The sequence below is a fragment of the Aulonocara stuartgranti genome (genome assembly GCF_965226115.1).
Source record: "Aulonocara stuartgranti genome assembly, chromosome: 11".
NCBI lineage: Eukaryota > Metazoa > Chordata > Actinopteri > Cichliformes > Cichlidae > Aulonocara > Aulonocara stuartgranti.
The window spans coordinates 19,555,822-19,580,765 of record NC_138947.1 but is presented as its reverse complement, the minus strand read 5'-3'; the positions used below and the strand labels follow the sequence as shown (position 1 = coordinate 19,580,765).

Sequence of the window (24,944 nt, the reverse complement as noted above, 5' to 3'; positions counted from 1 at the left end):
GTTAAGGTGGATTTCAGGATGCTATGAGAGTAAGCCTTGATAAATCCCATGACTTACTTTTCAGACAAAGCTGTATTAAACGCACACTAAAATCAAACAAAAAACGCAACAAGAGTAATAAAAAACAATTTTATTTTCTTTAAAAAATAACCCTCCCCAACAGAGTTCCCATACTATCACATACAGAGCCAAAATAATATGCTTCCACGTCCTTTCATTCAAATCTATTGGGAAGTGCTATGACAAGGACTGTTCTTGATCAGTGGCTTCAATATTGCTTAGTCAGACCGTGAGGCTGCGTGGAGGGGGAACGGACTCTCCCGTGTCCACATGATACATTTCCAGGGTGACTGCCATTTCGTCTCCCCCCTTTGCAAGGTGCTTTGTGGCTTCAGTGAGTGAAGAACTGCATCTGGTTTCAGTGGTGTTGGGGAAATGCCCCCAGGTTGATATTTTTCCTTTCTTTCTTTCTTTCTTTTTTTTTTTAAAACGCAGAATGAGGGGCAGAAGACTGGCTCCGACTGTGAAAAGCCCCTCAACTGCTGGGCCAAAATACATAACAGGTTAATATTATATATTCATATATACAAATCACCGTGGACACAATGAAGGATCAGTAAAACGGTGTACAAAGGCATTTTGATTATGCAAGTTCATAAACATGATTTAAAAATCAAACTCATCTGATCTCTTATCTTTTGATCCCTTTCGACTCAAAAGGGGGTCTGACCATCAGACAAGATTTGAGGCGCTTAAAGGGCAACTGAGGTGGAATTTTGGGACCGTCTCCACAGTGCCCTCTTGAGGATACACTCTGACACTAGTCACAATATTCATAATAATAATGACAAAGGAAAAAAGCAGTCTTTATAACCATTACACAATCGAGGCAAAACGACTGACAGGCAGTGGTGAGCGCGAGGCTCCTACCTCTAAGAAAACCAAAGTAAGGTGGCTCAGAATATCCAGTCATAAAAAATAATTACATGCATTTTTCTTCCATAAATCCAGAAAGTGACTAGATGTAAAGGCAGGGCATGTTAAATAGTCGTGATAGAGGCCCACCCTGTCAAATGTAGCAATCCCCTAACTGTGCTGCCCACGCACACAGAGCACCAATAGGGATTGGCTAACACAACATAGGGGATTGGGGCAGGGGATGCTGCAGGTGTGTTATGCGACGAGTGAGAACAGACGGCAAGGATAAAAGGTGATGGCGGAAAGGTTGATGAGTTTGGCTTAACGTGGGAATGGGGGGAACAAGTGCATTTGATCAGCTATGTCTCTGCATGCTGAGAAGGAGACTGAGAGCGCAGGCATGTGTGTGCTTCTGTTGTAAATGCCTGCAGAGGGGAAGAGCTCTGTGTAAAAGCGGGACAGGCGCAGGATAGGTTGGTACAGTTAGGCAAAGAAAAGCACGGGTGGATGCGTGGAGCGCGCCGCTTGGCGCCATTTCCACTGATACACGTTGGAATGTGCAGACGGATCGGAGCAAGGTCAGTTGCTGAAGGCGACTTCAGCTTTGCAGCACTTAAGTGATCATAGACTATATTTGCCTGCTTTTAACTCTACAGAATAGTGTTGACCTTGCCTATTGCCTTTGTTCTGAAAGCTACGAAAGTGTGGGTGTGAAACGTTCAAATGTAGAGTGTAAAGTCTCGCCAAAGGCTAGTTTCACCATTTTGAAGTAAAATAAAATAAAAGTAAAGTTTAAAAAGTGCCTCGTAAATTCTAAAAGAGCGATGTATAGAGAAATAAAAGATTATCTTCCTGTTTGAGTGCCCCCTTTCCATAGGGTGGCATCACTTTTGGCTGGTTAACAATGCTGGTTTAGGTGCATGGGGTGCAAGTATATTAGATACACACTATGCAAATGGTCCCTCTACTGTTACGCTAAACTTGCCTCTAAAGGCGAAATCTCTAAGGGACTGGCCAACCAGGACAGAGTGTGTGGCAGGACTCCTGTCCTGGATCTACAATATGCTACACCTGCTCTTTCTTTGTCTGCTATAATATAAAGACCAGAGGGCTAGCCTCGCATGTACTAACAAACTCTTTATGTGCAGGACTGGTGGCACCTACATGCTAACACTAAGTGCTAATGTACCATACCCCGGACTCCTCAAGGCTGTTTAAAAAAAACAGTTTTCAAAAACATTAAAAAACATGAATGTAGTTCATGATAACATTAAAATGATACATGTAAGTGTGCGTGCCCAGTACCACCTCTAATGAGGATCCCATCTAACAAGGGGCTTGCAATACTGGCATCCGGCATTTGGATGGGTAGAGGCAGCATCGTGGTGGCAGTTAAAAAAGTTTTTAGGATTTCTTTTCTCCTTTTTATCGCCTAGTTTTCTATTTTTCTCCCATCCGTATTGCATACTTACATACATAGGAGTGTGAAGGTAGCATACAATACAATTACATAATACCCATGATTTAAAAATTCAACTTAAAAAGATCAATAGTCCCGGTAAAGTAAAAATAACAGTAATATTCATAACCTTTTGAGTGCATGAGGCTGCAGAGTCTACCTGTGTTTTACAGGAGAGGGGATTTGTGTTTCTTGGATTTGAGTGACTGATTGCTGTGAAGTATGTGTAGTGGGCAATTGTAGGGAGTAAGGGATGGGGATGAGGTGGTGCCGGTGGGCCGTTTGCCCACTCAGGTAGAAATGAGGTGGGAGGGAACGATGGCGGCGATGGTTGGTGACGCTCAGGCGAAGTACATGGTCCTCAGAGTGTCATGATGAATCTGAACAGCCTTAGCCAACGCCTGGGGATCCCGACCGTTACTCTGACCGGACACATGGCTGCCCTCTCCACTGCAGAGAGACAAGAGGGTGATGAGAGAGCGAGCAAAGATGAGTTACACATTTCATGTCTTGATAAGAATAAAATTGGCAGCAGCAGCAGACCAACAGCCCCACTTGCTGCTGGTCGTAGGAGTTGTCAGTGACAAACTGTAGACAGTATAAAAGATGTATGTAAAAACTGTGATGTCAATCACTGGTTAGCGAAGTCCTGTTATCTTGGTGTTTTGAAACTGAGCATGACTAGGGAGGGATGGACTTGACTGTGAATGACTTGTGATTGACAAATCATTAGCCAGTGCACACACCCTGGATAATCGTTAATTCTGCCTCTAAGAATGGCCATAATTTACAAAATTAACTTCAGTTTGACCTGAAACTACCAACTGTGAAAGTCAAGAAAGTGCTTACTGAGGCCACAGAGGGAGCAAGCTTACCAACCCCCCAACAAACATCAACCAACCAAGAATAAAGACATGCGTAGTCTATCTTTCGTAGCCACACTGACCTGTCATGTTCTTTGTCTACCAGATGGTAGCGGGCACGGAAGGCCACGAGACGAGCATAGTAGGCTGGGGCAGGGATGGAGACTGAGCGGGTACAGCGCACGTAAGTGTGGCACAACTGGTAGGTTAGAATCTGCAACTCATCAGCTGTGAAGCGATTGTCGTCCCATAAGACGTAATAATGAGACGGCCGGCTGGTACCCTGAGGACCGAGGAGAAAAGGGCAATTAAAATAACAATAATTTTTTTGTGTAAAATAACTGCAAGGTTAAAAGAAGTCAAACAGATTTGTTCTTATTATATTATAATAGAGATTTCTATGGAACAATAAAATATCTATTATAAATACCTGTATTCCTGCATGACTACATAGGTAGAAGTCAAACTCGAAGGGATGAGTGATGCTGGTGTCCACTGTAGTCCCTGCAGGAATGTTCCCACTCTTCCCAATCTGTCCAAAGATAACACAAGGAAAAAAACAGGTAAGCAAGTATGAAAACTTAGTCGGAAACAGAAAAACTGAAGGGAAAACAAAGAAAGTTTACCCTTTCAGATTTATCAGCACAGAAGAGGCGTGTGTGGTGACGTTTCTGCACCACGATGTAGGTGATACCAGGCTGATAGTCCTTTTCCAACTTTATGCACGCATCTCTGATGGCCAGCAGCTCGTAGTGGAGAATCTGTGTGTAACAGTTAGCACTCAGATTAAAACATGTTAAAATGGATTTTGGTGGCATTGTGTCATTAAGATCGCAACGTCCCACCTACCTGAGGCAACTGTCCCTCAGGAACACCGTCTCTGTAGAAAATGATCCTGGTGGGCTTGAAGCGGGTCGACTTGTAGAATTGAATCAGCAGTTCGCGCACCATGTAAGATAAATCTTCAATGATTTCCTGCCTGGGTCTCTGGACGCGCACTGTGGCACAGTATCTGCTGGGATGGGCATCCATACTGCCTACCACCTATTAGAGGGAGCAGGAAACATTGAAAAAGGAATTTAACATGATACTGTGTGGATCACTGATTTCACTCTTAATATGACTTGCAACAAACGAGCATTAGGTTATTGAGCCCCTTGACTAAAGTCATCTCTCAAATAAATACATCTTTTGTCACTGAACATTCTTCATGACTTTTTACTTTATGAAAATCTGTGCAGTAGTTGAAGTATTGATTCACAGACATGAGTCATTTTTTGTCGTGTGCATATTTGAGCATTAGCATCCCCTAAAGGCTGCAGCTGGGAAGTGTGCGAGGCTCAACGTCAACCTTTTATTTTCCTTCCCTCAAATCCTTACACGATACCACAATGACCATTTCTCACCAGTTTTCTTCTCAGCTCGTACTGTTAACGCAGACCTGCTTTCCTCTCCTGTCCTCGTGACTCAGTTATTCGTCATAATTGCTAGGCAACAACACAGCCAACCATAGGCGAGCTGAGGTCAAGGGCGGACGAGAGCTGACGTCATTTCCTTTTGAATGTGAGTCAGTGATGAGCCATTTGTTTCCCTTTATACCTCACTAATTCCTCTCGCACTCCTCCTTTTTTCTCTTCACTCGGCCTCGTGTGCTGTGCGTCAAAGTCCAAACAAAGCGTCATATCGGCGCTATGTGCTTTTGATGAAATGGGCTGTGCATACAGGTGGAGTTTGAAGCAAACGGTACTATGAGAGAACCATTGAATGAAACCCTGCATCACCATAGCCCTATCAAACAGCCAAAACATAACTGAATAAGCCTGTTTGTGTCACAGCCATCTCAAAGTGTTCATCTGTTAAAGATCAAAAACAGCAGTCGGCTGAAATCCAGAAAATAAAAAATGAAATTTGAGAACAGAGCATGTGCACGCTTATTTCATTACACCACTTTATAGCACTCACATCGCTCATTATAGAAAAATAGGGTTACTTTAAACACCTAGTTTTGTTACCTAAGCATTGCACCTATGGCAGCTGATGCACCATCTGGACTTCCTTTTTTAACATTGCAAATCCCCGCTGACTGAGTTACACTTCTGACACATCGAGCAAACATGAGAAAAAGTACCTCGAAGCCCGCTGCTGTTGCATATTGTTTCAATAAAAACTTTTTTTCAACCCACAAACCGTGAGAACATGTGCCTGAAAAGACTTGACTTTACTAAAGCCACAAAACAAACCTCAGAAGGGCTCCTCAAATTAAATTACAATATAGTGAAATGTTATTACAGATTTTCTTTTGTCCAATGATGTAAAAACTAGTTAGCTTTAAGCTCTTCTATTCTGAACCTACTACCTAATGTTGAGGTATTCTTCTCTTACCAGCATTAATGAGCACAGTGGCCATCGAGTCCCGCTGTCACCAAGCAACCACAAACGTGCGTTTTTTTTTTCCCTGTGGCATCTCGGGGTCATTTGCATTATTTACATGCCCTTGCTATTTTTGATTTGCCTAAAAAAAAGGAGTGTCGAAGCCAACAAAGCAGCTGGATTGCCATCACATCCCAGAGAAACATTTTTACATTTTTTTATGACTTTTAGCTACTAGAGTACTTAGCAACTACTGTACAGTCAATATATATGGTACAAGGTAACCAGTGGCTTTAAGAATAATAAAGACCAAGTATAAATCCATTTGTTATCTAAAGGTCTTTGTCCTTAAATGCAGGTATATAGTGTTAATTAATGCCAATTAATTCTGTGTATGACTTTGACTTGTTGCTACATCTACACCAAATGACAACCAATGCTATAGTTTAAACCTAGAACATTTCTTATCGGCTTAATTAGAAAGTCTATTTTTTCTCCAAACAAAAACTAGTGCTTCATTATACTTATTCACATTTTTAAATAACTCAAATGTCTTTTCATCAAGTAAGCAACTTTAGCCAGTAACAATGAAAAAGGCTGTTCACAAGTTACCAGAGCCAAAAGCACACCAGTATTGCCCACCCATGGGTTTAACCTGCACGCCTAGATTTGAAAAGTGGCCAGGCTTTGTGACACACCGTGGTTGCACATTCCCTTCCTTTTCCTGAGATTGTATTTAAAATCATCTAGTGTCGTTTAATGAAGGCGTAATCTCCGAGACTTACAGCAGTAATGGAGGGCTTCTTGCCATCTCCAGCCGGGGGGTGTGTGACATCTGCTCCCAGGAAGATAACCGGCTGCTGAAACACTGCTGACCTGAGACAGCAAATGGAGGAGGTGATGCAAATTACACACACTCATAAAGGCAGTGAAGGGCTGCTGTTGGTGAGTCATATTACTGAAACGTATTCAAACGATCACCATGTCATCCAGCAGGATTTTGATAGAAAACTCAAGTCTACTACCACTGTAAGCGCTTTACACCTATGTGTCAGCATCACTCATCACCTAACTCAAGATACTATAAATATGTGCAACTAATTAAAAACGGGTCAAACAGAAGCTCACCGTTGGTGAGGCACCAGGATATTGTTGATCCCTCCCAGCTTCACATTGATTTTGAGGCAGAGGTTGGACAGAGTCTGCGGCGACGTCTTCACCACATTCTTAACCTGGACACATTGCGTGGCCATGCCGAGGAGGGTGTCACCCACACGCTTTACCTCCGCTAAAGGAAAAGGTTTGGAAATTACTCACACGACAAAACAAAAACAAAACATGATTCTAGTTTATTGGGAGCTTTTTAATACTCCCATTTGACCAAATGCTTCAGGAGTTTTTTGACTACTTTGAGCAACAGTATTTCATTTGTTTTGAGAAAATTATGGCAAACCACATGTATCAAATACAAGTTACCATAGACAGGAGTTTTTCCTGGCAGGATGACGATGATGAGCTGAAGTCCAGAGTATGTGTTTTTCAGGTGTCTGAACATGGGCTCCACGCTGTCCGCTCCCTGGGCATATTTACAGAAGCATGGCTGGCCCTGAATTGGCATCCCAGCATCCTTTGAGATTTTACGAAGCTGGTCTGTGAAGTTCCTGAAATGAACAAACAGATGAGCGTATAAAGCATCTCCGAGATAACGTTTTTAACTTATTATTTTCTGTCTTTGGGATATTACATATAGGAGGAATAAACAACATAAGAGAAGGATTGTTTTTCTTCTGTGCAAAAGCTCATTTAAAAATAACTAACCTTATGAAAGAAACAGCCATGAGCAGAAATTATTTAATCCCCCTCCCCTTCGACAAAATCATCTGCTTGTGCTCATTAGTACTTACTTGAGCACCTCTTCTCTGCACTGTTTCTGGGGGGCAAAGCAGGCAATAGCCCACACTTTGATCTCAATGCCATTATAAAACTGCTTCCCTCTCATGTCCCACACTCCCTGGTTGGGTGTAGCTATGGCACGGTTCTGTAAAAAAGAAAGGACCGGGAGAGACAGTTTAAGCCAAATCAGGTCACATTTATAGCAAAAGTACAGAGAGATGACAAATTAAAGCAAAAACAGAGTTTCCAAGGTCAAGAGCTTAGTGTGTCTACTAACAAACTAACAGTCAGTTACAGAAATTCACTCATTTTCCTCAGTCTGTGATCGACATGTCAAAACGAGTCTCTTCCTGTGTGAGCGCCACTTGAAGCATGACTGGAGATAAAGGATACTATTCTTCCAAAAGTGGAAAGCCCTGTCTCAGAAATTCTCAAAATCCTGCATCGGTATTCAGTTGGGAAATGGGATATGATCCACATAGACTAATAAACATCAAATAATTCAATCACTCCTTGTGCTCTACCCATCTACCCTATAATCATCAAAGTGATCACTCTAATCTGCGCCTCTTTATAGGATAAAAGCGATCACTCTTTGTATTGATTTGCAGTAAACCCTTCATCCAAACCATATAAGCAAATCACACAGAGATCACAAAAGAGCCACCACATGCCCTCACCAAAGGAGTCAAGCTTTCAAACCTGTCTTTTAATCTGTCAACACTCTGCTCTGTGTGAAACACACACAACTAAATGGCTGCATTCTTGACAACATAAAAGTCGATATGTTCAGGTTGACGAATGAACCGTGCCTTACCCGTCCTCCGTACTGCAGAATAGGGGCTGGCAATACTCTGCCCATCACCTCGGCCATGTCATCCTTCACCTTGATCCCAAACTCCTGAATGTACGGGTCCAGGTTGAAGTTGGCATTCTTCATCTGTAGAGAGTAAAGGACTTGTATTATATCTCACCGTCTCCACCTTGTACTATAAATCAGTCATTTCAAAATGATGCACGGCCTCCATCAAACACTTCCCTCTGCAACTCACCAGTCTGCTGATCTCTTCTTGCCTGTCCGGTGCGGAGCGAGCTGTGGCTTTAATCATAGTTGAGGTCTGATTATCTGTCAGTTTCTTGATGCATCGTTGACCGGCTACAATATTACACACCTGGAATGAATACATTCAGTCATTAATGTGTAAACATTGGCTGTCCCAATGAAAGAAGGTTTTTAGTCTGTGTGCATGGTTGTGTTATCTTTTAATACCCTCTATGTCGATATATATATCGATACACCTCAGACGGCCAAGCTATTTAAGGGCCTAAAATGATAGGCCATTTAACGTAATGTGAAAGCTTTACATTTTATACAGTAACACTTTTTTATGTCTCCAGTTGCGTTTATGATCCATCTACTGTTTTCTTTATCGAAGACAGATACCATTGTTATACAAAAAGGAGCTCGTGTCCATTAATGACCCATGACCTGTTTGCCTTGCTACTCTGGGCATTAAGTAAATGCCTCAAGGCCTCTGCAGCAGTAAATCTTACTACTTCAGCAGAACTAGCCGTGGTCTATTGCCAAATGTGACATTTTATTGATTAGAAGTGCAAAATTACAATAAAATCAAGCCCACATTAATAGTAAAAAACACACATCTATTTCAAGACTCAAAGATGATCCCACTCAGTCACTTGAAGGTTAAATGAAGGTATGTCGGCAGATTTTTGAGTACATAAACATAACATGTATTCTGATATTGATGTATTTGCCAATATTCTTTACATATGTACACGTGGGCAGTTTGTTGGGATTCTATTAAAAACCCCAATAAAAAATTTTTGGAGGAATACCAGTTATTAATACACACAAATACAGACAGAGACATGATGAGCTAGTGTTGATAAACCGATATTCTGGTCATCCTCTACTTTAAATGGTAAACTTTTGGCATCATAGTTGAAACATCACTGAACACTTCCTCACCTCCAGAGGCAGGTAGGTGTGTTTCTGCTCCTGCCCCACCTGTAGACAGGGTAGGTGGGGGTATTTGAGCTGCAAGTTGTACTTCTGCTTGAAGTACTGAGCCACTGTACATTCTACTGTCTGCCCGCTTTCAAGCTGAAGGGGAAACCTGGTACAGAAAAAATGAGAACATGAGCATCATGTCAGTGTCATCACCCGATCGCTCTTCATTTGCAGGTTTTGTCTGTTTCTGTCTGTTATTTCTGACCAAACCTGAAAAGGTGCACTCACTGTCAAAAACAGTAAGAGATTTCCCATTTAAGCTACTTGATTACGTTCATAATAAACAGAGGAAAGAATAGCAGGTTTTTCTTATTCTAAAGAAAAACACTCCTCTTTCAAACATGATTAAAAATCATTATTTCAGCATTAAAAAAATGTTTCAACGAAATACTAGAAATACATGTTTATGCATAAGGAGGGACTTTTTTACCATTATCATAGAGCATTTCTACAATAGGAACTTTACAGATGAACAAGAACCTTCTGTAAACCTGGAAGGAACATTTACCTACATTTAAGCTAAAGAACTAAGATTAATTTAGCTCCTCTAGAACCGTTTTAATTGCTTTCCAAACAAGCAAGGACAAATTTTGGTGATTGGTCCAACATGTGATTGCTGCATTTGTACAACTTCAGCAAAATTAAGCAAAAGTACTTTCTTCCAGTGACATCAATATAAGGATGAATACCTAATATTTTCTAATGTATTACTCTAATAGGATAAAATAAAATAGCAAGACGCTGTCAAGTTGGGAAATAAATTTGTGTATTTTTTATGCCAAAAACAAAAGCAAAGTCTTACGTTTGGTGGCTGGCAGGACGTCTGGTAACATTGCATACACGATACTTTCTTTTCATTTGGCCACAATGGGTCACCTCCACCTTCAGGCCTGCCGACAGTAAGCGGGGCAACACAAATATTAAATAAAAGTGTCGGAAAGGAAGAGCTTAATGTGTGACCTGCTGTGATGAATTGCTTGGAGATGGTGGCACTGCCAACAAAGATAGGAGGCCGAGCCGAAGGTGGCAGATGTTAAGATTTTATCTGGGAGTGACCAGGAATGATAGAATTACAAATGAGTACATCAGAAGGACAGCTCATGTTAAGCAGTTTGATGAAAAAAGGCTGAGAGGAAAGACTGAGATGGCTTGGACATGTGCAGAAGAGGGATGGATTTACTGAGACAAGAGTGTTGAAGATGGAGCTGCAGGGAAGGAGGACATTCAGAGGGTTGGTGAGATGGAGGTTGGAAGAAGAAGAGGAAGACAACCAAGATACACAGAAGAGCATCTTTGAATGTCAAAGCATGAAGCAGATGGCCTGTAATGGGCTGATATAGTAGATGGGCCTGGTTTCTTGTTCTTAGCTACTCCTGTCAGTTAAGAACAGGAAAACGAGGCGACAGTTCATACAGGGTCACCAACATTGGACAGACAATAGAAGACTGCAAAAACATTGCCTCGTCTAATGAGCTTTAACAACATTGTCAGCAACATTTAGATAGATGTCAAATTCTGATTTGACATAAACAACATGTAAACATGGATCTATCCTGCCTTTATCAACAATTCAGGCTGGTGTAATGGTGTGGGGAATATTTTAGCACAATTTGGTCCTTTAGTACTAAATTGTGCTAAATTTAGTCTCCTTGAACATTTTACTGACCATGTCCATCTCTGTATGACCACAGTGTACCCATCTGCTTGTGTGTATTCAGCAAGTCTATACTTCAAATGCATAGAAGTATCAAAGTACTTTCTAGAGTGTGAATGTGTGTGTGAATGTGTGTGTGAATGGGTGGGTGACTGGATGTGTAAAGCGCTTTGGGGTCTTTAGGGACTAGTAAAAGCGCTATTCAAATACAGGCCATTTACCATTTACTTTCATTATTTCTTCGGAAGGTACTTCCACACTTTTCAGTAGCCCACCTTTAATTTCCTTGGTGAAGCGGACCCTTTGTGAGTCAGTGAGGGTTTTGGGTTGCTCATCAATGTTGCGAATGTCCAAAACCTCACACATGAACTCAATTACAGGCTGGGCTTTGTAGAAAGCCGTGGCAGACACTAGAGGGAGACAGAGAGCAGAAATAAGTCAGAAGAAAGTACCAAAAAACAGGTTCTTATTAAAATCTGTAACTTTCAGAAGACTGCCACTTTTTCTTCACAGCTAAATGAGTGTTACAAACAGCCATAGAAACAAAAGCAGCAGTGTAAATTTATAACTTAACTTTTGTAAGATACTCATGGCTCATCTTTTCTCACAGAACAAGTTTTTCTTTTCAAAATACCCCCCCACCCCCCCACCCCCCATGTTTCTGCCTAGTCACACAATGTCGGTAAAACCCACTGAGATCACTGGCTGACTACACACTCTGGTGAGCCTGTGTTCAGTGACTCACCATCAATGTTAAGCATCATCTTCCACATGGCGGGACGCACTGATTGGTGGAAGCCAAACCAAACTTCCCTTCCCCCACCAAGTGGGTGGTAGTATCCTTCAGGTGGGGAGAAAAATGATCGGCCCACTGGTGTGTACCTAATCAGAAGGGGTGAAGAGGTGGAAATCAATGTTCTGATTCAGGGCACGACCGCAGCATGAGTTCATGTCTAGTGATGTGGATGTTTCAGAACAGGTCACCTCAAGAAAAGCAGAAAACTTGCAACACCCAAACAAGAGGTTTAAGGAAAAAGGCTATTTTTCTTTGGATACTATATCTCTGATCTAATATCTGTGGCTTCATGACTTCCTTTTGAGCACTTTCAGGTTAAGTCTTCAAGCCAGTTATCATTATTACTTTGCTTAGCATTGTTCAGTGGACACTTTCACACAGGTGTCAACTAACACATGTCTTTTATTTAGTAATTCTGATGCCTGGAGCGATGATGATCTGATGCTTGTGGAGGGAAGGACTCAGTAAGCACCGCTAAGCTGTAAAGTTAGAATATCACAAAAAAATAATGTGAAAAAAACCCCTGTAATTTTACTAAATGTTTTCAGGATGCACAAAACTCTTAGAAATAGCTGATTATCTGTGTGAACAGACTGTTTGACAGACTGTAAATACTGGTGTGTGTTGTTATGAACCTATAAGAGAAACTTTGATATACTCGACCTCATAGAGGCCAGGTGACGCATGGCCACATCCAGGGCTTGAACTGAGTCAAGGGGGACCTGCAGTCGGCCACTGACTAGAGTCTCCTGCAGCAGGCGCCATGACACCTTGGCCAGCCAACGGATGGACACCTTGAAGATTCGATCCTTTCCCTCGCCAGGAATCGTCACCTCAAAATCTACCTGAGAGAGAGAGAGAGCAAAAGGTAAAGAACAAATGAAATAAAGACACACCTGTAGCAACAAAATGAAATCCTCAAGCTCTGCAGTAAACTGTAGCCCTTTTCAGGTACTGCAGAATATATTATTGGAAGCTGACATTTCACTAACCCTGCGCTTGTATGGTTTACATTTCTTTGCATAGTTTTTGCATGTCTCCATATCTGTAGGTGTGACTGTATGTTGTATGTTGTATGTAAGTTTACTTTCTAGGCAATAGCTGGAGACACAATTCCTCACACCTGTATGGAAAGTATAAAAATATACAAAGCAGTTTGGTAGCTGGGCTGTCTGTATCCAGAAGTGCAAAATCCTAAATTTCTCTAAATAACACATTACAGTGTTAAAAAGTGAGTGAAAAAAAATGCTGGACTATGTTTGGGGAAGGAGCAGTGACTTCCTGTCTTATTACCACAGACGAGATCCAGAGATGCTTTTGGAAAGATGTTTTTCTAATTGCCCGTCAGGGGCAGTCAGGTGATCTGACCCTATTCTTTACACATCAGATATCTTCTAATTCATTTACTTAAGGCAACCAAGCACATTTCCTAATCAAATAGATCCTTTAAGTATAGAAAATAACATGACTAATTACAACAAATACACACATATTAAATGCTTTGCTGTTTTATAGAAACTTTTAACCTCTCAGGTAATCAAGCCAGGGTCATGCCCACGGACAGATGAGGAGGAATCGAACCACTAACCCTGCTATTAGTGGACAACCTATCCTGCTTTACCACGGCATCTTTTTACCGTCATTCAAATATTTGCTTTCCTGTTAAAAAACTCAATATATCACAGCTGAACAGGGCTTAGGAGAGACTTCACTGAGTGACTGTGTAACACAAAAAAACACTCCAAACATTTACCTTCTCACTCCCAATAGGAAGTGCTAGCACTGTGTAGATGTTCTTCTTGCCATCGTACACCGGCTTCCTGTCACCAAAGAGCTGGGGCTTGAAGTGCTGCACCATGTACTCCACCACCTCTCTGTAAGCAGCAACACATGCAAACATGACATGAGATTAATGTGCAATAAAGCCAGAGCAAATCCCCCTCTGCCAGTTAAACCTCTTCCCTCATCAGGATGCTGCTTTTGTCACGAGGAGGTGCAGTTATTGAGATATTGATATAGAGTAGGCAGGATACAGCTGGTGAGTTCAATATCTGGTGGTCACAGGGGGAGAAGCAAGGACAAAGAGCATGGGTGCAGGTGGTGGTGGGGGGGCTATCTTTGAATGCATGGTGCCTTGACCTTCACTCAAGTGTGGGGGATGAGGAGGTCTTTCTAAAAGGAAAGGTCGAAGGGCTTGACCCTTGCATGCCTTCTTGGACCCTTTGTGTTTGAGCTCCATTTCCTTCTGATTCTAAAAGATCCTCTCTTAATATCAGAGGAGATGGCACTAGAACACTCAGTGCTCAGGGATCCTCATTTAGAGTTTGGATTTTCTGAGGATCTACCACTAATAAAAAAAAAATACCAATTTGCTTCATTTATTTCTGTTTATGGCCATGACCTTGTTAAATTGAAGGACAACAAAGCTCAAGGGCTCTCTTTCCGGGTTCCGCAGACGGCCTGTGCTGAGGATTTTAACAAAATTTCATTTGTGTAATCAAACATTTTATGAGGGTACTATTATGTTTTAGCAGACAGAAGTAAAAACTATCAATGTATTTTAGGTTTGAGATCACCAAAGTTCCTATTAGGAGACATACAAAATTAATTCATATGTATGAGACTGTACTTAGGTGAACCTTTGATGCTTTTTCTTATTTTTCTGTCATATGTATTGTTAGTGTAGTGGCTGATCATATTAATCGTGGCTAAAGTTTCAAATAATACATTTGGTGTATGTAATTATGAGTCAAAAGCAAAGATTTGAGGCTGCTCTAAATATTCAATTCAGTGGGGGTTTTTTCTAGTCTGGGCACCGTGTGACATCAGTGAGAGGGGATATCTTAATATGGTCATGTCCGGCACACAGCTGTGGCTGTGATCAAAGAAGCCCCACCCACCTGCTGCAAGGGGCCTGCCAATCAAAAGAAAGGTGGCTTAAAGGGATGGAGGCCTTAAAAGGAGAGTTGCAAAAATATTTTTTTCTCAGTCAGATAGATGGAGGCTTATTATGAGGAAAACATGGTGACTCAGTGGTTAGTGTTACCCTGCAGAGGCGTTTAGCTTCACAACCCAGGAAAGACTCCTGCATGTGGAGTGTTTCCAGTCTGACAACATAAGTAAGTCACCGCTAAATAGTGAACTTCATAAACTGAGTTAGTACCAAATAACTCGAACCTTTACCAAAATCATTTTCTTTTATTTTGTAGTTGCTGGGATCTGTGCAGTGGCTCGCTGAGACCCATGGGTAACACCTGGGTTGATTGCTCACCTGTGTACGTTTATCGCCCTGACAAGTCAACCACTCTTCCTTATCCGGGTCATTAATTTTTTTTGGTCAACTTAGAAGGCTACATATTTAACTATTTGTTCTTATGTATATTTATTTTTTGTGTAGGTCATATCTCCTCTCTTTGAGGAACAAGGTAAAGACCTAGCAGAAGACGGCTGCAGAGTTTATAGAGAATCACAATTCTCTTAGGAGCCAAAAATTGGATTGGACAGGGTTTTTTTTCCCCCATCATATACCTGCTGACTGGTAATGCTAGAGGTGCCAGTTTTCATATAAATGTTGATGATTCATCTGACTATAAAAAGTGGAAGAACAGCTCTATCTGATTGGAGATGGGAACAATTGGTTTATCCCTGTAGCTTCTGCTTATCTGCCAGTCCTCCCATGATTTCTTGAAACTACTACAAAGCTTTATTGTTGCTGTGAAAGGTGCTAGTTACATGTACAAATGGGCATTTTCAAGCTCTCTGTACCTTGCATTTCTGTAATGCAGACTTGCATGCACAACCCAGGAAGTCTAGTAATCCATGTATTCATCATTGGTAGGAGAAAGTGAAAGTCCTTTTTATGAAGCTTCTAGCACTGAACTTTACTCCCTTTTCCTGTCTTTATGTTGCTGAAATGCTTCACTCAAACTTCTCCTAATTCTATCATTCATTTTAAATGCTAACAGTGATCATAAAGCACTATACTAACTAGACAAGATGAAAGGCACGAGTGTAGAGATGACTTGGTGAAGTCTGCCACACAACCATTCTAGTTCAAAGTTCAACACACCTCTGAAAACAACAACAACAATGCTGTCACAGTTTAACACAGAAAACCTTTTATAGAGTGGGTGTGTGATGGCTGCATGTGAAGCCACATAAATTCACGCACCAGTACTTGGACAACATATTTTACATGTGATATGCATTGAAATACAAACAGATAAATGATGACACAATCTTTGATTTTGCATAACTTCTGTTTATTTAGACTTTGTTGAAGCTATGTTGATTTCCCCTTTGGGGTTATGGTAGGAAAGGCACCTGGTGTTAAATCAAACATACCTGTGACTTCAGCACTCCTAAATACAGGAAGTGCAACCTGGAACGTGCAATGTCCCAACGTCCCTGTTCTCTAAGCTGGTATAATCAGTCAGCATACAAGTTTCCCTTTGTCAAGTCAGTGCAGTTGGGCTTTGCTTTTATTTAGTTGGTTTGATGTTATGTTTGTTACTTTCTGATCACAAGTAGCTTAGTACTCCACAGGTGACCTCTTTAGAGGCTGATGTAACAATGGAGTGAATTTGTTTTTCAGTCTAGAAATTGTTGGCATTTACAGCCATATATTTGATTGAGGCTTTAAACCAGCCCCTGATGTATGACTCCACATATAAGACAACTGTGGAAAGTGAAGGTCAATCCCATCTTGTTGACAGCCAGCACAAAGTCAGACAGATGACACCATCTGAGGATGGTATAAAAAGCAGAGATCGCTATGCAACGTGAACCCCCCCCCAAAAAAAACAGGCCTTTGTGAAAAGAATGAAGTCACCTGGATCAAACATAATGAAACATATGTATACTGTGACATTTTTCTTTGCAGAGACAAGACAGACCGTTCACAGGAAGCAGCTCTTTGCTGAGCCATGGAAAGTTTGCAAGGTAGAAAGAGCACACTTCTCTCCTCAACTTTGAAATATATATATTTTTTATGTACACTTTATTTCTTGGATTAAAGTAATGAATGTGACAAATCACATTAGTTTTGTTATAACTAAAAACAGGGCCAGTAAAAACATGGACAGGGACTACAGGTTTCATGAAAAATACTAAAGCATACAAATACTTTGTAAGTAAACTAAGTTACTCCAATTTAAATAGGTGTTATACAGGTGATATTCTTCCAATGTTTGCATCAATCATTTGGCTTTAAGCTGCATCAGGAGGCACAACATTCAGCTCAAGCAAGTTGGTTTCAGTTTTGATTCAACCATCTGTCCAGTCACCAGCAGGTAAAGAAGGTAAAGCTACTGCAGGAAGGAAAATTGTCTTCTGCCTAATATAAAACTGAAACCCATCCAGGGAAGACGGTAAATTATATATTTTACTCAGTTTTACACAGATGCATTACTTTTTGTGCTCTTCATGTTCCTCAGAGTTGTAGTTAAAATGACTTACATAGCAGCACAACCTCCTGTTAATGTATGTGCTGTCAGTTATATAAATATCTGACACATGCAAACAGGTACAATTTTTTTTAACTTGATATCTATTTATATGCACCACAACTCCATACTGATTTTTCTCACATAAGGTGATGTTAAAATTAAAAGAGCGTTGCTTTGGCAACACTTTATTATTTTTCCAATACAAGAACCCCAAATTAATCATCGTAAATAGATGTTGCAAAGAAATACATTTTTCATGCTTCAAGTAGCTGTTATCGCTGCCTCTTCAAAGACAACACACACATTACTGGTTGGTGGCTGTTGGGCTTTCATTATCCAATTACCACACAGGAGGCAATTCAGCTACTTGATGACTTCTTCAATGCAAACCCACTGTTACAAATTAGTAACTTTGTTATTTGCTTATAACAAATGAGAACTGACAAGTGCTGATCTTTTCCATTAATGTGAGACATCAAAGAAAAGAAATGCAGAGAAATATTGTGACTGAAATATGTTACCTGTTGACTCGTCGTGGGCACTTGTCAGGCTTAATGTCCACCTCATAGTGATAGACATCCATCTTTGGGATCTCCACTTCGAAGTAGTTGGCCAGCAGCCTGATGGGCTTGCCCACAGTACCCATGCCTGGCCGGCGAGGGGCATGGAACACCTGCTGCAGGGGTGGGGGGAAGACCCCCATGGGCACTGGACAGATACAACATAGGCAGCCACAGACAAAGACAGGTAACAGGGAAAAATGTGGTTCAGAGCAAAAAGGGTTTGAAGTTGGAAAAGTGCACAAATACAAAGCAACACACAGGAAAAAACCAAAGGTAAAGCAAAGAATCAACGGTTGTGAGGGGGTGGCAAAGGAAGCAGTGGTGAACAGCAGAGGACAGGGCAAGGAGGGCATGAGCCAGGAAGGAAGCGTAGGCAGGGGAAAGGAGAACACCACAAGAGTCACTCGCAGGGACAGGAAGGCCGGTAGAGGGAAGATAGTTAAAAAAAATAAACAAGGAAGATATTAAAAGGCAGATTGTGCATTTGGGGGCAGCAAAGAAAGAGACACAGAAGTATGTACAGCAAGGTGTGATCGAACATTAACAACAGTAAGAGCAGCCACATGAGGTCATATATGGGGTGTGGGTGGGGGGGTTAAGAGAAAAGGGAATAGGGAGAAAAACATGAATAAATTAGTAAATATTTCCTTAAGTAAAAGAAAATATGATTAATTTTAATTTAATTTTGCTGTTCACCAGTTATCACGAAATCACGTTGTCTGATCACATGGTTACCATGCAAATTATGAACTATGATAATCAATTAGATGGATCAGAGTCATCCAGCTTCTTTATGTTTAAGATTTTTTTTAGCTGAATTCTGTATTGTAAAAATCTGTATTTTGGGGGTTTGGGTTCGTCTAAATTTTTCAGAAGCATCCCTGTGAACTAGGGCTGCCACGATTTGTCGACTAGTCACGATTACGTCGATTATCAAAATCGTCGACGACTGATTTAATAGTCGACGCGTCGTTTGAAGCTTTGTAAGATCCCAAAAGACGCAGGAATAAGTAGTAGGATTTAAGAGTGTAATAACGGACTGAAACAGAAGATGGCAGCACTGCATGTACAAGGATGCCAGCTGCCGTTAAACCCCGAAGAAGAAGAAGAAGAAGAAGAAGCAGCTGTGTCCCAGAATTCATAGCGCGGCCCAGCTCAGTTTCCAACAATGGCGGCAGCTAGTTAGTTTTAATACTCTTATTATTCTTTCTGGGTCACAAAATAAACGTTTAACATATTTTCAGCCGAGAATGTAGCTGTGTAAACCTCAAATATCGGCTCAGTTTATCAGGACACCACATATTTTCAAAAGCGCTCCGACGTTTTCGGAGACGTCTGTTACCCACTAGCTCGATAGCTAGCCGGGGGCTAGGTCACTAGCGCGGTGAGAACACCGGACTCCCGGCAAATTGTTTTCAAACCCACCGCCGTCTTTCGCTACTCAGGTTAAATATATATGAGTCACTTAGATAAATTAAAAATGTTGTTGTTTGGCTTTTTTTTTTAATTTTTTTTTTTTTTAGTATTTTATTTGTTCCTGAGTAAATCGGTTTGTCTGAGATTAAAGTTATAGTTTTTACACAGCTGAATAAACATCAAGCAGACAGCTGATTATCAGAAGTGTGAGATGCTGGAGAATTTACTCCGTTGTCCTGTTATATTTTAGATAGCAAGGAGTTTATTAAACTTCACCGAAACAATCTGCAAATTTCATTAAAATTGAATAAACTATCATCTTGTCTTTATTTTTAGTTAGCACCTTAAAAGCTTAAAGCTGTAAGCTAATGATAGTTATATAAGAGCAGATGCTGCTGGTGCAATAAGCTGTAGTTTTACGTCCAGTGGATGATGATCTGATTAGTCGACTAATCGCATAAATAATCGGTGACTAGTCGACTATCAAAATAATCGTTTGTGGCAGCCCTACTGTGAACACACATTTGATGCTATATGCATATCATTTAATAAAAGTACTAAATTGGGGGAAAAAGAGATTAATTATGTGACTAAAATGATTAGTGTAGCAAGGGGGAAATAAACAGCAGCTATTTTGAGAATCAATGATTTTAGACATTCTGCAAGAAAAAAAAAATAGTGAAAAATGTCAATTATTCTTAGCTTCCAGTTTTCTATTTGCATATTTTATCTGCTTCTTCTTCTATAATAAGAGAATAAAAGAAATTTCTATAAGCATGTCTGTCTGTTCTTCACTCACTACATCTACTACACACATAGATCACATTTATTAACATCAGTTACACACTACCCAGGAGGGCACTGCACTTATAGTAAGATTTGAACCAATACACCCAGCATCTTAATGGTCGTGGGTTTTACTTTCAAAATAAAACTACTGCCTGTGTGCAAGAGACACTTCACATGTCCAGTTTCCTTTCGAGTTGGTTAAGTTTAGCTCCAGCTTGTATATTCTAGGCCTGAAGCAGTCTTTTTAACAGTATACATTATGCCCATACTAGTTTCAAAGTTAAAGTCTCATCAAGTCAGGAGGTCTAACATAGAGGGGGTCCTAAACTGGGTGCTTGCTGTGACTCCTGCCTGAGAGGGGCCCACTGCCTTAACCTCTGGGTCCCCAGAGAACAGCCCTCCTTCACCAAAACAAAGACCCCAGCTGCCCTGCGCCTCCATCTCGCAGACACAAATTCACGGGTGTACGACAGAGGGAGCGCCCTTGCTACGATGAACACACTCATACACACAAACACAGGGGGCCCCCCTGTACATTCCCAGCCTCACCATGGAGACACCAAGGCAACACAGTATTGTCATGGATATCAGGGGACCCGTGTATGTGTATGGCTGTTGGAGGAGATGAGAAGAGGCAGGGTGCTGCTGTGGTCATGCTGAAGAGACCTTGGCCTTTGTGGTCCTGAACTGAGCATGTTCCCACATCATGGCAAGGCGTCGGCATCCTCAACTGGAAAAGCTCTGCTTTAAATAGCCACTCCATCACATGTTCACTATTCAGAACATGCTAAACGAATCGGAAGAGTAATGGCCATAAAACACTGTTTTCTCTTCTTAGCGGGTATATGACAGATTAAAGTAAAAATCATTGTATCTTAGACCATCAGAACTTTTATACATCACTGGATTGGTTTAACAAGATTAGTGAAGGGATTAGACGTCTTTCATTCAAAATATATTCCCTTTAATGATTGTGGTGGAGCAATGTCTAACACTTCAAACACAGGTCTGACGTAGGTGTTCAATTTGGGGTTCAGTGAGATCTGGTGACTGCAAGTAAAAATCTCAGGATATGATTCACATCAGTTTTACACTAAACTATCCAGTGAGCCCTTGTGCTCTACGGAAGGTAGGTACTGTCATCCTGGAAGAGATCACTGTCGTCAAGACAGTGATTAACAGATTAAGATGATATCTTAGAAGAAATCAATATTGATTTTCAATGTCTCACAAACCATGCCAGCAGCACAACTGTACCACGTAATATCCTCAGTGTAGGGGGTCAAGTATTCTGGTTTTTCCTTTAATCTGTCACCTATCCGTGTGTGTGTGTGTGTGTGTGTGTGTTCATATGAATATCAAAGTGTAGAATCACAAGTCCCTAAAACACATCTGACAAGCACTGTAAACACAGACACCAGACATGTGGTGCCCGCACGTACTTTATGTGCAAGAAAGCATGTACGCGTGTGAATGCGTGAGTGTCTATACCATGTTTTGATTGTTGCGCACGCACACACAATGACACACACTTCGCCCTCGTGCCAGTGAAGGCAGATGGTGAGAAGCGGAGCCAGCCCTCTCACATATCCCAACACAATAGCAGTCTTTCCCGGGCGGTAAGACTTAAAGCGGAGCTTTGGCGCTGCATCACAACATGAAGACACTCGCTACTTGAATCCTTTACAATGACGTAATACGCAATAACATCAAGTCACATGGGAATGACTATTTTAAAGTCATACCTGGGATAACACGTTGTTGTTGTGTGTTTCGTTTTGGCTTCCTTTGCGGGACAACAAATAAAACAAATAAAGGATCTCAATGTGAACTTTTTAAACAACTCCACATTAAGTTTGCTGGTAATGGCAAAGATGTGTGGCTGGTGATGCTATACAAATACACACAAAAAAAGTTAAAAAACTAGAGAACAATTAGGCTCCAAAAATACAAGATACTGGCTTATAAGCTAAATTATAAGCCAAGTACACAAATTACAAGAAAGATTCATTTAGGCATCACTTGTGTTGGCCAAATCAGTTGTGTGTCTCCAAGTATTTGGCTGTTGACAGTGAGCCAAATGTAACCAGAAAAATCTTTCAAAATAGAAAACTGAATCATCACACTTGAAACACAAAAGGAGACGTTGAAATAAGGGGCCTCTAGAGAGCCCCCCCCCGCATCCTAAGAAATTAAAACAGGCCTATTCAACTAATTTCAAGGTTCAGGATCTGAAATGATGACGTGATTTTACCATCAGGGCCTGCTTTGCATAAACACAAGCCTGAAGATATCCAAAGAGGATTCAGGGATCGTTAACGAGTTCATGTCAAAACATTTTGCATCAATTAAAAATACAAGTCTTTATAAAAGCCATGCCTTCAACAAATTTAAGACATTCATGGCATGGTTGCATTATTAATGCCGGGCACTCAAGACGTTCCACAGTAAACAGACTTTAGACCTGGGCATAAAGTCAAGTCCAGTGAGTGCTTTAATTGCAGGTCTCCACACCTCAGTATCAAACAAGAAAACTACCAAATGAAGCCCATCTCTGATCTGACTGGCACTGTCTGCAGATACAGAATCAAACCGCAACACATAAATATAATGCTCTGCATGCTTCTCTCAGTCTAAACGCAGATTATGTCATCTCGAACAGGAAGAGGAGATAAGCCTTTTTCCCTCCTTCTTATTTCACATAGATAAATAATTCAGTTATCGCTGCAGATGGTAGGCCCGAGGTTGTCGTTAATGTGTGAATTTAAGGACACTGTGCTAAACTCTCTCTTGACAACCTTAACTATATTAGCAAACGTAACCTGTCAGTGAAAGGGAGGCTGGTCTGTTCCGTGGGGCGTGCGGGTGCAGCCAGCTGCTGCTGCTGCTTGAAGGCGGGCTTCACCTCGTCCCTCCTCACCAAGATTCCCACGACCTCCCTGCCCCCGCGCATGGCTGTGGATATTGTCAGACTCCAAAAAGGCTCATTTGCAGCTATAAATCTGGACAAATAATAACGCTTTCTATGGAGTGCAATGCATGCAGACAGCAAGACAGCTCCTCTCCATCTCACACCCTCTCTTCTCTAAACGTTCGATGCAACAGAGAGGCTTGACACCAAGCATCCTCGTACATCCCCCCCCCCGATGCTAAGGCCAAGCTACAGTGTCTAGTTTTATCAGCTGCAGTTTGGCCCGCAGTATAGACCCGGATTGGTTGCATTTAAAACCACTTAAGTAAAAATAAACCTACCAGCGCCAGACGGTCCCGGCTCCATCCCATTCACTTAGCCGCGCGGGTACAAGCTAGCTAGTCCGGGGGGTGCTGTGGCCAAACCGCCGGCCCCCTTCAGGCTGGAAGCGTCTCAGACTTCCAGCCCCCTCCTCTCGGCGTGCAGTCTTCTCCTTTCTCGGTGTACCCCCGCCCCCTGCCCCTACCAGACACCCCCCAGACCCGCAGAGGAGTTAAGGCTAACGCCGATAGCTGCCAGTTGCTCGTCTGCCCGTTGACCCTATAGCCAGTAACGGCGCAGCTGCAGGGCGATGCCGTCCTATTTCAAACCACTCTTCCTCGGCGGCGCAGCGGGATCCTTCCCGGTGCTCTGATTTAGCCGATGGTCCGCAGCGCTGTAATTTCTTGCCGTTCTGTTGTGCTCCTGCTCACCGTTCAAGCAGGACTCTCCAGCGGAACAAAAAAGGCCAGCCCCTCGCCCCCCTCAAAAAATCTGAAACTTCTTCTTTGCCATTGGAAAGTGTGAAGGAAGTGTTGACGAACTTGCTGTCACACCCCAGAGGTCGAAGGTGGAACTACACTGCAGATATGCAAATACAGCCAAATTATGTTTCACGTGTCAGAGACTGTGTGCTCAACGCTGAGGTTTAAAACTAATGATCACTCGTCTTAAAAAATACAGCCAACATATTCTGAGTACATTTTAAAGGTGCTACATCAGGGGTTTGATCAGTTTAATCTCAAAGGGGGAAGATCAGTAAAATTATCTATAATAACAACCTAGAGCATAATAACCTATATATCTGCTGGTGTAAAGAAGTTAAAGAACATTGTGAAACACATTTATTCTAACATTCTTTTATGAAACAGATGATTGAAAGTCAAAGAGTTCTCAACTTCAAGACCTTTCCATCACATGCATCAACCAAAGCAGAAAGTGGACCATTTGGCTTCGTCATGTTCACATTAACAGCTATTGCAGTTGTGCCATTAGCAATCTTGAAATATAACATTTAACCTTAATTGATAAACTTGTCAACCTACATGCTTGATATGTGAACACCAAGTCTTTCACTTGTCTTTTTTCATCCTCTTTTAGAAATTGTCGCAGATCAGTATTGCCAACTATACATTTGTCTTGGTTTATGTTTATTTTAGTAAAGGAAAGGGCTTAATGATTAATTTATTGATCTGTAATTACAAATTTTATTGCTGTTACATATTTGCTTTTTGAGGCATTAATAACCATATTTTAATCTAAGTCTTTAATCCAATATTTATATCTAAGTCTTTAATGCTTTCATGGCTTGCCTTTGTAAAAAAAAAAAAAGAAAGAAGAAGAAGTAAAAGCACGAGAAAGAATACTTTATTTTTTAATAAATTACCATGGAGTTTTTATTCTTTCAGTCCTACATTGATTATTTTGTACAGGAAAAAAGAACAAATGTGCACATTTCCAATAAACTTTAGGGGCTAGAAATAAAGGAATGAATGAAAGGAATTGAACATTTGA

The 24,944-nt window shown here is 41.3% G+C and overlaps 1 protein-coding gene across 1 annotated transcript; it reads right to left on the bottom strand.

Annotated features, from left to right (window-relative positions):
- Positions 1-115: 115 nt before the first annotated feature.
- Positions 116-23,959, bottom strand: ago1 (argonaute RISC component 1). Its single transcript, XM_082551388.1, has 19 exons — positions 23,453-23,959; positions 17,954-18,140; positions 13,739-13,859; positions 12,649-12,830; positions 11,935-12,071; positions 11,465-11,599; positions 10,338-10,425; positions 9,494-9,641; positions 8,556-8,675; positions 8,321-8,443; positions 7,515-7,648; positions 7,087-7,271; positions 6,739-6,898; positions 6,396-6,486; positions 4,090-4,284; positions 3,867-4,001; positions 3,671-3,772; positions 3,324-3,523; positions 116-2,827 (listed from the first exon to the last, which is right to left on the bottom strand). Exons 1-19 carry the CDS (start codon positions 23,475-23,477, stop codon positions 2,719-2,721), a joined length of 2,577 nt encoding a protein of 858 aa, XP_082407514.1. The 5' UTR covers positions 23,478-23,959; the 3' UTR covers positions 116-2,718.
- Between the last annotated feature and the right edge of the window lie 985 nt (positions 23,960-24,944).